The 17232-nt window shown below is 46.1% G+C and overlaps 1 protein-coding gene and 1 long non-coding RNA gene across 4 annotated transcripts in view; one reads left to right on the top strand and one right to left on the bottom strand.

The window, feature by feature from the left end:
- LOC144298199 (uncharacterized) overlaps positions 1–17232 on the top strand; it is a 75685-nt gene that overhangs the window by 43787 nt on the left and 14666 nt on the right. The gene's annotated exons all lie outside the window — the stretch shown is intronic.
- Positions 4605–16429, bottom strand: BPIFA3 (BPI fold containing family A member 3). Its single transcript, XM_077872742.1, has 8 exons — positions 16274–16429; positions 16037–16175; positions 10130–10280; positions 8156–8263; positions 7364–7513; positions 6029–6113; positions 5539–5602; positions 4605–4816 (listed from the first exon to the last, which is right to left on the bottom strand). Exons 2-8 carry the CDS (start codon positions 16158–16160, stop codon positions 4782–4784), a joined length of 717 nt encoding a protein of 238 aa, XP_077728868.1. The 5' UTR covers positions 16161–16175; positions 16274–16429; the 3' UTR covers positions 4605–4781.

Raw genomic sequence — 17232 nt, 5'->3', positions numbered from 1 at the left:
TGAGTAGGGTCAGATTGCTACTATCTTTGTGGGGAAACTGAGGTAGATAAGTCAAGGGACCGATTTAAGTTTGTGAAGCTAATTTCTGGACAGCTAACAACCTCTGGTTTGAAGCCAGGAGGCTGCATATATATTATGGCAGAGAGGGGATGGGTCTGGGTGCAGACTGCCCTGACTCTAATCCTATGACCTCAGGCACGTGACTCTAATCCATTCAACTTCAGTTTCCTTGTCTATAAATGGGAGGATGATATCTACCTCACTGGGCGGTGGGGGATGAAGTCTGGGGAGCTGGTGTGAATCTCAGTTCATAAATTCAAGTGCCCATGTCTTTCTTTCTCCTGTATCTGTAGCTTAGTTACCATTCCTTTTTTTTTTTTTTTTTTAGTTACCTTTTCAAATGCCACTTTCCTGGGTAACAGAAACTTCCCCATTTTCCTCTGGGGTTTTCTTTCTTTCTTCTTCTTTTTAAAAAGATTTTTATTTTTTATTTATTTGAGAGAGAGAGAGTGAGAGCCTAGCAGAACAGGGGGAGAGAGGGAGAGGGAGAAGCAGGCTCCCTGCTGTCCAAGGAGTCTGGATGAGATGTCACTACCTTTTTTGGCAAAGACCCAGGCTTTGAAAATTCACAAGGCTTCTCTTCACTCCTGCCAGAGATGCCCTTCCTTGGAGCCACAGGAGCTGCCCCGTCCTGCTGCCCTGAGGAGGGCAAGAGGCAGGGGGCATCCAGAGACATGAAAGGTCACGCTGCTAACATTTTGAGACAGTTTTCCACCTTGGTGACGTTGGTGCCTTCCCAAAGTGTTTCTCAGAAACCATAAGTGGTGCCCTTTGCTTCCTCAGTCAGGGTGCTGGTTCTGTTGCCCTGGAGCAAGATTAGGTGGAGGTGGGTGCATGGGGGACTGCATTGGAGGGGGACTTTCAGGTGGTCTTGGAAACCCCAGGGGTTTTATTGAGGGGCTGAGGCAGAAGGGTTAGCAGGGAGCTGGGGAGCTGGGTGCCCCAACTTTGATGAGAAAATAGATTTTCTTTTTTTTTTCCTGATCTTTTGCTGTTAGTTTCAGAGGTAGAATTTAATGATTCATCAGCTGCATACAACACCCAGAGCTCATTCCATCACATGCCCTCCTTAATGCCCATCACCCAGTTACCCCATCCCTGTACCCTCTCCCCTCCAGCAACCCTCAGTTTGTTTCCTAGAGTTCTGCATCTCTCATGGTTTGCCTCCCACTCTGTTTTCACCTGATTTTATTTTACCTTCCCTTTCCTGATGTTCATCTCTTTTGTTTCTTAAATTCCACATAGGAGTGAAACCAAATGGTATTTGTCTTTCTCTGATTGAATTTATTTTGCTTAGCATAGTATGCGCTAATTCCATCCACATCATTGCAAATGGCAAGAGAGAGAATATATTTTCTTTCTTTTTTTTTTAAGATTTTATTTATTTATTCATGAGAGACACAGAGAGAGAGAAGCAGAGACACAGGCAGAGGGAGAGGCAGGCTCCATGCAGGGAGCCCAATGTGGGACTCGATCCCGGGATCCCAGGACCATGCCCTGGGCCGAAGGCAGATGCTTAACCACTTAGCCACCCAGGCACCTGAGAATTTTTTTTTTCAGCAATTTGCTCAAGTTCCACTTACCACTTACCTTGGAGATGAATTTCCCACCTACATTTGCAGCTAATGATAATAATAGTTTCTTATGAGACCTGGAGCTCTATACCATCCCTCTACTGTCCAGAACAACCCTGTGAGGGTACATGAGGCTCAGGGAGGATGGTGGCCTGCCCAGGGTCAGCCCAGGGAGGAAAGCAGACCGTCATCCCGAGCTGCCGCTTCAGTGCTCTTCACTTTGAGAACGACTTTGTGTTACTGAATCTTCAGAAAGTTCCTGCTCCTGTTCTCTGGAGCCTTCTCACCCCTGAGAAGTCAGGCTGCTCTGGATCCCAAGCCCGGCTGGGCTGAGGCCTCTAGGCAAGATGCTTTTCCCTCTTGCAGCCTTGATTCCCTAGCCTACACCCTCCAACTTGGGGCTGATGCTGCCCACCCCCGGCTGTGGGTTAAGTGGGGTTATTGCCCAGTGCCTGGCACAGAGTCAGAACTCCGTAGGAGAGGGGCATGGGAGTTACAAGGCACAGACAGGTGCCTTGCTTGGAGCAAGCTTTTGGGCCCTTAGGGCTGAATTTCTGCTTAACATCCCCCCACCCTGCTCCCACTCCAGCCCCTGTATCATAATGGAAGCCTATTGTGCAACAGGGTCTGCAGGGAGAAAACATGATGAGTCCATGGCTCTATGAACCTCAAAACAAAAGGAAAATAGAATCTGAGAAACCCAGGGAGGCCCCTTGAGGAAGGAGAGGCCCCTGAGCCACCCCCGGGTCAGGAGGAAGACAGACAAAAGCTGCCTTCAGGCAAGCTCACTGGAGGATGGGCTCAGCCCTCCTCTGTTTGCTCTTTGAATCATGAGCTGGACAACCCCCCCCCACACCCCGCCCCCAAACTCAAGGCTGTCAAGGGGAATCCTCTGTGAGAACATGGGCGTTTAGGGTTGCAAATCCCCAACGAAGCATTTCGGATTAGGTGGTCAGAGCTGACAGAGGGAGACAGGAGGCTCTCCCGCCCTATTCTCATATCTGAGCTGTTGACACTTCCTTGTTTGCACTTGTCGATCCAGCCCAGGGCCTCTATCATCATTTTCCCGTGTGTGTGTGTGTGTGTGTGTGTGTGTGTGTGTGTGTGTGTGTGTGTAGGGTGTTAGGAGGAAGAGAGGGAGGACTGGAGGCAGGATTCACAGTGGCTAAGGCGTGGGCTCTAGAGTTTGGCTGCCTGGGCACATTCCGCTTGATCGTCTCCTCGCTGTGTGCTCTTGAGCAAGTGGCTTTCTCTCTCTGAGCCTTGGGGTCCTCCTGCATGAATTCGCTGTGAGGATTTGATGACATTGCTGAATAGAAGCTCTGAGCACCAAGCTTGGCACGTGCCAAGTGCTTAATATGTGTGTGCTACTGTGATTAATGGGTGTGTTATTTCCCCTTGATTTCTCAGTATGCTTTGCCTCCCTTTGGGAGGAGGGCAGGAATCAATACTTAAGAACTGAATTGTCATTAATCAAATAATTAACAATGATTTAAATGGCTTTCCATAAGCATTTCCCATGGACCTAGTGCATGCTAGACATACTGCAGATATTTTTTCACATAGTCCTACAAACGTCCTACATAGTAAATATTTTTATTTCAAAATGTTTGTTATAGTCTAACAGATGTAAGAAAAATGCACGCAAGTGAATAGCTCCATGAATTTTCACAAATGAAACACTCTCCCCACAACTAGTGTCCAGATCAAGAAACAGGCCAGGGGCAACTGGGTGGCTCAGTGGTTGAGGATCTGCCTTCAGCTCAAGGTGTGATCCCGGGGTCCTGGAATCGAGTCCTGCATCAGGTTCCTCACAGGGATCCTGATTCTCCCTCTGCCTATGTCTCTGCCTCTCTCTGAATATGTAAGTAAAATCTTAAAAAAAAAAACCAAAACAGGCCAGTACTGGCTCTTCAGAAGCCCGCCTCAAGCCCCTCCCGGTCACCAAACCTCTCCTCAAGGGTAACCATGGTCTTGCACTCTGACAGCACGGATTCCTTTTACTGTTTTCGAGCTTCATATAAATGGGAGATGCAACATGTGCCCTTTTGTGCCTGGCTTTATTACGGGCCTGAGATCCATCCGTGTGGTCGTGTGTAGTCGTAGGTCATTTACATGACCATAGAGCATTCCAATGGGTGACTCTCCCTTGGTATTTACCCACTCTTTTGATGGGAATTCAGGGTTCTTACTCAGGGAATATTAGGACCACTGCTGCTACAAGCAGTCTCGTCCACATCTCGTAGTGTCTGTGTGTGTGTCTACGATGCACCCACCTAGGAGTGGCACGGCTGGAGCACAGGGCAGGCCTCTGTCACGCTTTTGTAGCTGCTGTCACCTGGACTTATAAAGCAGTGGTGTAACTTACCACCCACCAGCAGCATCAAGGCTCCTGTTGCTCCATATCCCGTACGATTTCTAGCCTCGCTTTGCAGGTGAGGGAGACCTGAAGGTAAAGTGCCTTGTCCCAAGCACAGAGAGTGAGTCCTAAAGCAGATTCATCCACCACTTAACAGCAGATATTTGCTGAGCTCACACTCTTTGCAACCCTGTGCTGGGGCCAGGGGGTCATCAGTTATTCTGATGTGCATGGTTCACACTCATGTGGGACTTCTCGTTGGGCTGAATCGAATTTGAAGTGAATCAGATCTGTTCGGTGCCAACATTTATGCTTTTCCACTCTGTCATCCTTTCTCTACATTCCATTGGAGCCTGGCCAAGTACTTGGCACATAGTAGGTACTCAGCAATTTGGGGTGAATGAATGAGGGCATGGGAAATCTCAACAGGCCTTCCCTGCATTGATGAGCAAATCTATAGATGGGTTCCTGGTTGCAAACTACAGGAAAACAAGGTGTTTTCTCTGGTATTTCTGAGCTGATGAGTAAACCCAGGCATATTTAGTCTTAGGATGGAGCTTCATCAAGCCTGACTTCTGGAACCTTAACCTCGGGGCCCAGGAAAGGAGACCTTTGTACCCTTCAGAGCTAGAGTTTATTATGGGACAGGGCAGGACTCTGTGGGCAAGGTTTTGGGAGTGGGAGGCCCACTCCAAGGAAGACTTAAGGTCCCAAGATGTGGAATCTCCTTCTGGATCAGTAGGTAGCTGGAAGACGTTCAAGTCTGGCGTGTGGAGGGTTGGCTGGACTCATAGTTGGTTGAATTTATGAGCAACAGCCTGTTCTGTAAGGAGGAGAGGCAGGATCAGTTACCAGGGTGACTGCCTGTCCAGCCTCTGAAGGAACCTTCATCTGTCCATGCCAACCAGAGCCAGTGCCTGAGGCACTTGCATTAAAAGTCTTTCCAAATGGGGATGCCTGGGTGGCTCAGTGGTTGGGTGTCTGCCTTTCATTCAGGGTGTGGTCTCAGGATCCTGGGATCGAGTCCTGCATTGGATTCCCCACAGGGAGCCTGGTTCTTCCTCTGCCTATGTCTCTGCCTCTCTCTCTCTGCGTCTTTCGTGAATAAATAAATAAAATCTTAAAAAAATTCTTTCCACATGATATGTAGTTATATGCTTCTCATAGTCTTCCATTCACTAGATTGTAAGCTCCGTGAGGGTGGTGACTGTATCTGTCTATCTGCAGATGGAGGGTGGTCTGGTCTGAGGTTCGAGGGGTGGGCAGTGCTCCCTAAAGGGGAGTGGAGACATTGAGAGGAGCTATAGTTTGTAGTAATCTAATCTGGAGGTTTGGGTGACTTGGCAGCATACAGACTGCTTGTAGGGTGTCCTCTGCTGTCCTAGCTCTCTTGGGGAACAGTAATGGTCATTGTCACATGGCCACCTCTAAGTGTTCTCAGAGCACATGCAGACACCCCTCAGCAAGCCTCTCTGTGGGCTCCCCTGGGGCACCTCTTCCATTTGCCAATCCTGTCCTCCTTCCTACATGGATGTAGACACTCACCCATGAGGCTTTTCATCAGTTTCACGTCCAGCTGTCTGAGGATTTCACCGATTAGAGGACACACCTGGGTCACCAGCAGAGAGAGAAGAGTCAGGCCAAGGACTAGGAAAACAAAGCTAAAGAGCCTGCAGCTGGAAGTTTAGACTCTATTGCATTTCCACAAGGAATCATGGCAGCAAGAGCAGCTCCCCTGTATTGAACACCAACTGGATGCCATGCACAACACTTTCATGTCTGCCTGAATCCTCATGATGATTCTATGCGATAGAGACTGTGATGATTCCCATGATACAGGTGGGGAAACTGAGGCATGGGGCAGCCGAGTCACTTGCTGAGGACACACAATCAATAAATGACAAAACTGAAATTTTTAATTGAGATTTTTCAGGTTCTAAAGCCCAAGATTGGAAACTCTTTTCCGAACCAATATATATGTCCTGACCCTCAGACTCAAAGAACCCCACGGGGACAATATTTTTCACAAACTTACCTGACTTTCTACTGGGTTTGGGATAACTTTTGCCAGGGTCCCTCTGAAGTTGTGGAGAAAATGTTTCATCTTTGGTGAGATATCTCTAGAAAGAGAGGTAGATGTACAGAACAGAACAGATAAATCCATGTAGTACCCATGCCAGGGGCTAGGTGTTGAGTACACCTTACACAGTCATTTAGTCCTCAGCCAGCTGTCTACAAGAGGCATCACAGTCAGCAGTAGTTGAAGGGGCAACTCAGAGAGGTGATGTAACTTGCCCAAGGTCACATAGCTGGTAAGTGCTAATTAGAATCAGGTTGGCAGAGCACCAGAGATCAGTCCTTTCCCTGCACTGTCCTAGCCATGAATGCCTGGTGTGATTTAGGCATTCATTGAACATCTGATGAATAAATGACTGGACACCCACTGAAGACCTAGTTGCTTTCAGCCTTCTGGAATTACAGAGAGAAATCATATCCAGATCTTGCCCTTGAGAGACTCATAGTCTGCTGAGGTTGATAGACTTGGTCAACCAGTATATGGATCTGTTATACTCTATTAGTAATTACACCAATGCAAACAGCTCTATTTTTTCTGTCATGATCACTACTGTATCCCTAGCATCAAGCATGCCATATCTGGCTCATAGTAGGTTCTCAATAAATACTTGTTGAATGAATAAGTGATGAGGAGGAGTTCTAGGGAAGAAGGGAAGGGCATTCCAGGCAAAAGGCACGCATTCCAGGCAAAGGCATGGGGCTATGAAAGTACTGGGCTTGTTGATGGAGGGGTAGGTCCTTCAGCGACACAAGATGGTAGATGGCTGCAGAGTGGCACAGGTAGGAGGATAAATAGGGCCCTGAATGACATCCAGGAGTTTACTCTTCATTCAGAGGGTTTTGGAGAACCACTGGAGGGTTTGGAGCAGAGGTTGGGGACATGACCACATTTCTGTGCTAGAAAGTTATTTCTCCTGCAGGGGGCTGTATGGAGTGAAGGAGGCAAAGTCCGAGTCAGGGAAAGCCAGTCTGGGTCTTGTAATGGTCTGGGAAGTGGTCTAGTTACCAGGGTAGTGGCTGTGGGGATGGAGAGAGAGGAAGCTAGTGGAGGCTGCCAGGAGGTCATTAACGTGAACCAGTGAAGGTGGGCTGCAGGGTGTGAGGAAGATGAAGAGTCTGGATCCTGGGAGGGTGGCTGGGCCATCACTGGGATGCTGACTCAGGGAGAGAAGTAGATCCTGGGGAAAGGGTGAGATCTGTTTTGGGCTCATCTAGGAGGTGGTAGAGATGTGCGGCTGCAGCTAGGACTAGCCAGGAAGGGGCCCAGCCCTGGGGAGGGTCCCTGGGGCCTTACTCAGTTAGGACTGTCATGTAGATGCTACTCGGCTCCACATGGCAATCTCCTATCACCAGATCCCTCCGGCCAAACTCATCTTTCTCCAGCCAGAACTCCACAATGAGGTTCATGCACACATGTGTCTTTACAATCTTGTTATTGAAGGGCCTGGGGATGAGAGAGAGGAGGGGGAGAGAAGGGGCAGGAGGCAGAGAGGAGGACGAGGTGGAAACAACCAACACAAAGGGAAGAGTGACTCTTTCAATGAAGCAGCCCTGCCTGTTGACTCCTACAGCCAGTAACTAAGGAGAAAATGCTGTTAGGCAGAGTGGCTCCTGAAAATCCTTTAAATAGATTGGCTTCCAAATCCTTGGAAATTCAGAAGTGGAGGGCTCATCTTATTTTAAAAAAATCTCTACCGTAAAAAAAAAAAAAAAAAAAAATCTCTACCGTTTAGCTGTGGTCTCCCTTTTCTTGGGAGCAACTGATGGTAAAGGACCGTCTGAACAGATGGAAGGAAGGTGATGATATAATTAAAGTGTTTCTCTCTCTCTTTTTAAAAAAATCAGCGTAATGAACTCACATAGGTTTAAATGGGCAAATCACCAGTGATTGCCAGTCACATTTCAGCTGAAGAAACCAGTGCTCAGAGACTTGGAAGTGACATGCCCGAGGTCACGTAGCAAGTGAGTTCAGAAACCAAGATTTGAACGAGGTTGAAGTCAGAAAGATCTGGGTTCCCCAGGCTGCCCAGTTCCACCCTCCCCCCAACTCCCAGATTCCCACCGACCCTGCTGCCAAATGACTCACAGTCTCAAGTCAATGTCAAATTCAAATAAGATGTTTGCTGAGAACCGCTCCTTATGGAAAGACATCTGGATCCCACTGTAGTCTAGCTGAATGTTGGTGATGTTGGCGCTACACAAGGAAAGAGCAGAGGCCCTTCAAGTGTGAGGGAACTCAGACTCGAGGCCTCAGAATGATAAAAAACGCTGGTATGCCGTTCATGTAAAGGGCCAGGCGGTAGGCTTTGGAGTCAGATCCTTTTAAAGATGCTCGGAGGGCAAGAGCCGCCCACAGGAGCCCCGGGCTGCTGCACGTTGTCCCAGAGGGCCCTTAACAACTCCACACAACGAATGTGTGCAGCCCACAGCCAACTACAGGCCCACACTGGGGCTGTTCTCAGACCCAGCCACTGCCTCCTAGCACAGTGCCCCACCACCTGCCCAGGTGCCCAGGCTCAATCCCTGGGAGCCTTCTTTGCTTTCTCCCCAGCCCTCACCTTCACATGCAACCCATCAGTGAATCATGTTTGCTCTGCTTACAAAATATACCTGGAATTTGGCAACTTCTCACTGTTATCCCTATCACCCGGTCCAGGTCACCATCACTTCTTGCCTGGAGTTGCTCTAGTTTCTCTCTGGGCTCCTTTCCCTTTCCATGAACTTGGCCTCCCTATAAACTATTCTCCATGTGGTAGTCACTAGGCAGCCCTATTATTTAACCTTCTCTCTGAGTTTCTCACTGCTCTTGGAATAAAATCCAAACTCCATACCATGGTGCCTGAGACCTGCAGGGTCTGGCCCTACCTGCCACCACAGCCGCACCTTCTTCCACCCTCCCCCTTGCTCATCCAGTCACACAGGCCTTTTTCTCAGACACACTAGTCTCTTTGCTACCTCAGGGCCTTTGCACTTACTGCCCTCCCATGTCCTTCATGTGGCTTGCTTCCTTCTCTTCAGTCTTCCTAGGGATTTCTCTTTAAAAGGTCTTCCCGATAAGTCCCTCACTCTCACCCCTTACCTTGCTAAAGTTATCTTCATAACATATCCCCCTACTTGAAATGAGTTACTTACTTTTGTGGCTTATCTCACTAAGTAGGACGTAAGATCCAAAAAGTGACCATATGTCTTATTCATAGCTGTATTCCAAGTACCCAGCCCAGGTCCTGGTACACAGTGGGTGCTCCAGGAATACTTTGTAACAACTAATAAGGGAATGGAAGGAGGTGATGGGGGATGCATGCATCCAGGGAAACCCTGTTGGCAAGTACCAGCGCTCATTAGAATGTCGAAAGTAAGGGGCAAAATGAGAGGGAAGGGAGCTCCAGGGCGCAGCAGGCTGGAGCTGGGGCAGTGCACTGGAGTGGCTGGAGCCTGGGAGGCTGAAGGTGCCATGTCCTCCAGGGGAAGCAGTGGGACTATAGGCGAGCAGCACGGGTCCAGCTCTTCTGGGTTAATCGGAGCGCCCAATGCCTATGCGTCCACTCTGTGCAGCAGAGAAAGCTCACAACTTCCAGAGGCAGGGACAATTGTTATGCCCATTTCACTGATGAGGACTTAAGGTGAAGCTCAGAGATCTCCAAAACCTTACCAAGAGTCACTCAGCTCTCAAGCATTAGAGTGGGGTTTGAATGTCTGACCCTAGTCCTGGGTTCTTTGGCACCCCAGACATTTACCTAGGCCGTGCTCTGGGTGCCCATGTTATAGATGAAGCCTCTTTGCTGTTTTGTACTTTTAAAATGTCTTTCAGGGCCCGAGTGATCTAGTAATCTCCCCAAGGTTGGAGGCAGGCCCAGGATTTAAATGTAGGAGCTATTATTCCTGAAATTTTGCTTTAATTCCCCTGCTATGCTGCCTCCCCCAAACAACCCTTCATATTGGGCCCTTTATCCCCTCCTTGCAATATTCCCACTTTCCCTCTTCAGCCTCGTGATCCCTCAGCTCTGCCTTCTGACTCAGCTTTATAGGGTCCCAGGGCCAGTGGTGGGGTTCCAGGGCTCACCTGCTTTCTTGCTGATGCTGGAGGCTCATGCTGCCTATTAACCAGCCCACCATCCCTGGAGCCATCTGCCCTGAGGCATTCAGACTGTCCATGAGGCGGATATTCTGGATCCGGCCCTCTGCATTGTACTTCATGAGGCCCTGGGCAATAACTGGAAATGGACAAGGGACCAGTGACATTCCAAAATGTCATGGAAAAGGTAGGGGGTTTGGAGTCAAGAGGCCCAGGTTGTGGGCTGGTGTCCACTTCCTGCTGAGTGATGGGTGCTTGTCACCCTCCAACTCCGCTCTCTACTTGGAAATCCGCATTCCTCATCTGGGAAATGGTGCTTTGCAGGGTTGAGGTGGTGACATACCTGTAGAGGGTCTGACAGACAAGAGCTGCTCAAACAAGATTTACTGGTTGAGAGTCCACCCAGGGCTGTGTCTCTAAATCTGGAACACAGAACCTCATGTACAGGATGTGCATCACAATAAATGTTGGTTGAGGAGAACAAATAAGAAGAGAAGAAATGTAATTTCTCCCACACTGTGCCCTGGAATAAGCTGTAGGATGAAACAGAGCTACCAGCAGAAAAGAATGAATTCTGAAAAGGAAGGGGATTCTAAAAGTGATGGCATGCTGAAATCCGTGGCCTATTGGGCCCAGCTCTGATGAGCCTCTGAGCATACCACAGGACACGTTTATTTCTCTGACTTGACCCTCCCTGTAATCAGAATCCACACTGCAGAGCTGCAGAAACCATGGTTCCCCCTCACTCCCTTCCCTCCAGCTCCCAGACTCCCCTTCAGTATCCCATGTTTCTGTTGCCTGCAAACAAGAAAGTGTGTCAGGAGTTGAAATGCTAGGTCTATCACCCTCCTGAGTCTTGATTTCCTCATCTGTATAATAAGGGCAGTAATAATACCCATCTCACATGATTCTTGTGAGAAATATTGAGATTAATTCATCTAAAGATATTTGTATAGATACCATTTGTCCAAAAAAGAATATTATTGAGCATCTATTGGATATCAGGCCTTGTGGGGCATACCAAAGACACAAACCAGTTTTCTGTCTAGTAAAAGAGACATACATTGACCAAATAGTTTCAAGGATAGAGTGACACTACAAGTATGCCTAGAAGTCTTATTAGTTCTTGGTTGATGATAAGAGACACTAGTAGTTGCCAGTCCAATATCCATTTATCCATCCATTCACCTATGCATCCATCTATCCACCCATCTATCCATCCCTCCAACCTCCATCTACCATCTATCCAATATCCATCCATCTATTCATCTATCCACCCTCCCATCCATCTTCCATCTGTCCAATATCCATCCATCTATTCATCTATCCGTCCTCCCATTCATCCATTCTATCATTCCCATCTGAATCCTGTTTTCATTCAAGTACTCTTTCTAATTCCTGGTCCAAATGAGGCCTTTGATAATCTGAGCCATCATTGCCCAGTGACTCTTTCAGATATATTTTATTTTATTTTTTTAAAAGATTTTATTCATTTATTCATGAGAGTCACACACACACACACACACACACAGAGTGAGAGAGAGAGAGAGAGGCAGAGACACAGGCAGAGGGAGAAGCAGGCTTCATGCAGGAAGCCCCATGTGGGACTAAATCCCAGGACTCCGGGATCATGCTCTGAGCCAAAGGCAGATGCTTAACCGCTGAGCCACCTGGGCGTCCGTCTTTCAGGTTTAAAGTGGGCATGTGACCCAAGTTGGCTTCATCACACTAAACCAAAGATCTTATGTTTTATGTTTGAGAGGGAGTTTCTTTCTCTGTCACCTACTGGAAGGGAGCAAGGCCACCTGATGGCCACTAGCCACCATTTTCCTACAATCCTGGGAACTAGAGACCTGAGGATAAAAATAGGATGATAGCAGAGCTAAAAAAAAAACGGACAAAATTGGGGTGGTATATTTGAGTTGCTAATTGAATCAGATCTGAGATTGTCCTCCTTGTGAGTTTTGATTATGTGAAACAACATTTTTTTTTCATTGTTGAGGCCATATTGAGGTAGGTTTTCTGTTCTGTGTAGCTAAGTACCCTAACTGATAGTGAGAGGTAGTTATAGTAATAAATATATTCACAGTTGAAAAAGTACTTGGTACATGCTTTCCCTCATTTAAATCTTCACGGCAGCCCCATGAAATAGCATTCTAACTGCACCCATCGCAACCATGAGGATGCCTGGGACCTCAAATATACATGAATGTATTTCATAACCTAAATGGAATGGATTTGTTTGTGGTAAACCACAAAATGCAAAGTTGTGATGGGGGAAGTGGGAAACATTATCTAAAAGCATTAAGAAATAGAAATAGTAATTGAAGATGTCATTCTCCAAAAGTTTTTGATCTCGATGGTTTTGGGGAAGAGTTTTACTACACTTTTTATAAAGAGATAATTGTGAAAGAAAATGAAAAAAGACAAAGATGCCAAATTAATTTTATGAGGCTAGTGAAACTTGCCCAGCTTCCAGAACAGTACAAGGGAAGAAAGGTACACATCAATTTCATGTATGAAAAATTTGCTAAAATCCTATAAAATTATTAGCTAACAAATTAAATAGCTAATAGTGCATTATAAAAATACATTACATTATAAAATATATTTCAGTATGATACATTATAAGTATATTCTAGTATATGATAAAAGTAGTGCAATATAAATGTATCATTCTAGTTAATTATGAAAATTTCATGTTTATTCCAGAAATGCTGGGATGGGTTCAGCAGAAGAAAATCTATTAATATAATCTATCACATTAATGGCTTAGAGGAAAGAATGGAGTAATTTTTGATGCAGAAAAAATTTGTTAAAAGCCAATACTGATTTATGATTAAGAAAAATTTAGAAAACCAGGACTATAGGGGATTTCCTTAACATGATAAAAAAGATCTCAAAAACCTACAGAAGATGTCAAACTTAGTGGAGAATTCTAGATACGTTCCCATTCCTATAGGAGGCCTTAGCTATACTATAAGACAAGAAAAAGACTCAAGAAGTATAAGGTTTATAAATAAGGAGAACTGTCATTATTTGTAGTTGCTACAATCCTCTGGATTAAAAATCCAGCAGAATAAATAAAACAGACTATTAAAACTGAGGTCAGTGAGATTTTTGGATAGCAGATTAATTTTCAAAAACCAACAACTTTCATCTGAACAAGTAATACCAACTAGCAAATATAATAGAAAATTGGGCAATATTTACTGTAGCAACAACTATACATTTCTCTAGGAATCTATTTAACAAAGATAGGAGTTTAACAAAGGTCATAGGACTTTAAGATTCTATTAAAGGATGTAAAATAAAATCTGAAAAAACCCTGAAAGATAGACTAAGTTTAAAGGGTATATAATGGTCACCATTATACTAATGGGTGACCTCACATTGCAAAAATGTCAGTTTGCTCTAAAATAACAAATTCAATGAAACCCAAATCAAATTTCCAGATGATATTTTTTTTTTCTTTTAAAGACTCAGCACACTCTAAAATTCAAGAAGAAGGTAGTATTTAAAATATTCTGCTATTGGTGTAGAAATAGTTACACAGACATAGAATACAGAGTCCCAAAGGGAATCCACATGCTTGGGGAACTTGATCTTTCGTAGAAGTACTGAGAAAGCAGACTCCTTACACAGACAGAAGTGAAGTTGGAGCTGTCACTTACAAGCATAAGTGACATAAAGGTGGCCTCCAGACAGGTAAAATTCCTGCATGTGAAGGATAAAACCACAAAGCTATTAGAAAAAACAAAGTAGAAGATATTTGGGGGTAGAGACAAAGGTTTAGGACTCATCAAACACAAACCATAGGATGAAATTGTGATGAGTTTGAAAAATCTTCCTGTTCATTGGAGGACCTACAAAAAAGTTGATGACAATTTGGGAGAAATGTTAGCACTGGTTAGACCTGACAAAGGACCAGCGTCAAAAATAAATTAACACTCTGGGGTGACTAGGTGGATCAGTGGTTGAGCGTCTGCCTTCGGCTCAGGGTGTGATCCCAGGGTCCTGGGATCAAGTCCTGCATCGGGCTCCCTGCATGGAGCCTATTTTTCCCTCTGCGTATGTTTCTGCCTCTCTCTGTGTGTCTCTCATGAATAAATAAATAAAATCTTAAAAAAAATAATTGCCACTCAAATCAGAGAGCATAAAAGAAATCCCCCAGAAGCAAAGAGAAACATGAACAAGAGATAAGAACAGGGAATTTGAATAAGTCAAATGTCTAACAAAACCAGGATGAGATGCCTAAACTTCCCATGGATCAGATGAAGTTAAGCTAAGACAATTCAGTGCACTCCAGGCTGACAGAGATTAGAAAGGTAGTGTTGTAAACTGGATTGTGTGGCTCCTCTCGCCCCCAAATCAATATATTGAGGTATTAGTCTCCAGTGCGACTGTATTTGGAGTCAGGGTCTTGGAGGAGGTAAGAAGGTCAATCAGGGGTGCTTGGGTGGCTCAATGATTGAGCGGCTGCCTTCAGCTCAGGTCATGATCCTGGGGTCCTGGGATGCAGCACAGCATCGGGCTCCCTTCTCTGTCAGGAGCCTGGTTCTCCCTCTACCTCTGTCCCTCCCCTTACCTGTGCTGTCTGTCTGTCTGTCTGTTTGTCTCTCTGTTGAATAACTAAATTCTTTTTTTTTTTTTTTAATTTTAAAAAGAGAAGGTTAAACGTGGTGGTCATAAGGATGGGTCCCTAATCTGATAATACTGGTGTTATAAGAAAAAAGAGAGACAGGGATGCCTGGTTAGCTCAATGGTTGAGCATCTGCCTTTGGCTGAGGTCATGATCCTGGAGTTCTGGGATTGAATTCCACATCAGGCTCCCTCCCTCTGGGGAGCCTGCTTCTCCCTCTTTCTAGGTCTCTGCCTCTCTTTCTGCATCTCTCATGAATAAATAAATAAATAATCTTTTAAAAAGAAAAAAGAGAAATATCAGAGTTCACTCTGTGCACACACAGAAGGCCCGTGTGAGGAAATGGGGGAGAAGGCAGAGGCCTGCAAGTCAGAAGTCAGGCCTGCAATTAATAAGAAGTATTAATGAGAAGAAGAGGGGTTTCATCAGAAACCAACTCTATGGGCATCTTGATTTTGAACTTCCAGCCTCCAGACCATGAGAAAGGAAATGTCTGTTGAGTCTCCAGCCTGTGATTTTTTGCTACAGCAGCTGGAGTAGAGCGATACAGATGGATACCCTCCGGTGTTGGCAAGCAGGTGTGGGGAGACAGGTATGCTCGTCTATCACTGGAGCGAGTATAGACCAGCACAGCCATTCTAGAGAGCAATCTGGCAGCCATTAGTTGAATTGAGTTTGTATCCACCCTAGGGCCCAGGCACCCATTCCACTTCTGGGAATATCCCAGAGAAACTCTTCCACAGCTCCTAACAGGCACACATGCAAGGATGTTCATCTCAGTGTAGTTTGTTATAGTGGAGAATTAGAGACGATGCAGGTGGAGGACTCCCTTGGACATCTCAGTACCAGCCACAGAGGTCAACAGCACAGTGTCCAATGAAAACAGTAAAAAACAACAAGATCTATGTGGCAATACCATCTATGCAAACTAAAACCTTCCTTTTTTTTATAAGGACATGAGCATAAGTAAACACATGTGTTAAACACACTTCAGGGCCTGCCGAGGAAGGGTAAATGGGAAAGAATAAGAGGTAAACAGGAAAATGACAAATTCAACACAAGAGGGCCTTGCCATGATGCATGTGACAATGATGTGTTATGAATTGGCATATGATCAACTCATCCTCAGTTTTCTGTACTTGAGGGTTCAGAGAAAAAGGAAGAAAAGAGAGTGACTGACCCGAGGTCACCCAGTAGGTTGATACCTTCCCCACCCACCCAGTGACAGTAGGCAGAGCGTGGGCTGAGCTTACTTCTTGCCAGAGCTGGTTTGCTGTCCATGTGGGCCTTGGCCAGGGCACGCCAGGGCTGCTTGTGCAGTGCTGAGGGTAGAGACAGCAAGCTGAGGAGGACCAAGAGCCTCCAGATTGGACACATCCTGGGTTCTGGGACCTGCGGGTGTCAAGAAGGGTCAGATGGTACCCAGGCAGGTGGTTGTGGGGGTGGCTGTCTGAATGAGTGGACTCATAGTTTTCTGTGGGAAGACACACCAGAGTTAGTCCTGAGCATGCTGTGGAGATGTGTCGTGATGGGCTCTGGCAGCTACCACTGGGCTTTGCTCATATGGTGAGGGCAGCAGGTGGAACCCTGTGGGGAGAGCCAGGGATCCAGAGGGAGGCCGTGTTGCTTGGAAACGCCCAGTAGAGCCCACTGTTGGGTCATCCAGTGGGAGTCTTCTCCCAGACGCTGCACAGGCTGGGTGTTGGGATTCTACAGTGAATGAATGAGGACGGCTAATTTCAGGCTCTCCAATTGGACTAAGACTTTCTTTCTTTTTTTTTTTTTTTAAAAGATTTTATTTATTTATTCATAGAGACAGAGAGAGAGAGAGAGGCAGAGGGAGAAGTAGGCATCATACAGAGAGCCCGACGTGGGACTCGATCCAGGGTCTCCAGGATCACGCCCTGGGCTGCAGGCGGTGCTAAACCGCTGCACCACCAGGGCTGCCCCAGACTAAGACTTTCTTAAGGCCAAGATCATTTGCGATGCCTACTGTGATGCTTGCTTGCCAGGAATTAAGTATTAATGAATGTTTGTTGACTGACTGAACACATGAATGAGTGAGAAAAGCTGATCTCTGAACCACCTACCAAATTACAAGTTTCTGGAGGACAGGGTGTGAGTCCTAACCCTCGTGTGTTCAGTGCCTCCCATGTTTACCACATGGTAGTTAACAATAAATGTTTGGTTTTTTTTTTAAAGATCTTATTTTTATTTATTCATGACACACACAGAGAGAGAGAGAGAGAGAAAGGGAGAGAGAGAGAGAGGGAGAGAGAGGCAGAGACACAGGCAGAGGGAGAAGCAGGCTCCATGCAGGGAACCTGACATGGGACTTGATCCCGGGTCTCCAGGATCAGGCCCTGGGCTGAAGGCAGTGCTAAACCGCTGAGCCATCCGGGCTGCCACAATAAATGTTTGTTAAATGATATGAATGAATGAATGAATG

The sequence above is a fragment of the Canis aureus genome, chromosome 26 (genome assembly GCF_053574225.1).
Source record: "Canis aureus isolate CA01 chromosome 26, VMU_Caureus_v.1.0, whole genome shotgun sequence".
In the NCBI taxonomy this organism is placed as follows: domain Eukaryota; kingdom Metazoa; phylum Chordata; class Mammalia; order Carnivora; family Canidae; genus Canis; species Canis aureus.
Note: the sequence above shows the minus strand (reverse complement) of the source record. Positions and strands in the feature narration are given on the sequence as shown.

Coding starts and splice junctions, on each gene's coding strand:
- BPIFA3 (XM_077872742.1), bottom strand. CDS start 16,160: ATGTGTCCAATCTGGAGGCTCTTGGTCCTCCTCAGCTTGCTGTCTCTA. Junction 7,514..8,155: donor TTTGACATTGACTTGAGACT/GTGAGTCATTTG, acceptor TCTCATCCCCAG/GCCCTTCAATAACAAGATTG. Junction 4,817..5,538: donor ACTGATGAAAAGCCTCATGG/GTGAGTGTCTAC, acceptor TCCTCCTTACAG/AACAGGCTGTTGCTCATAAA.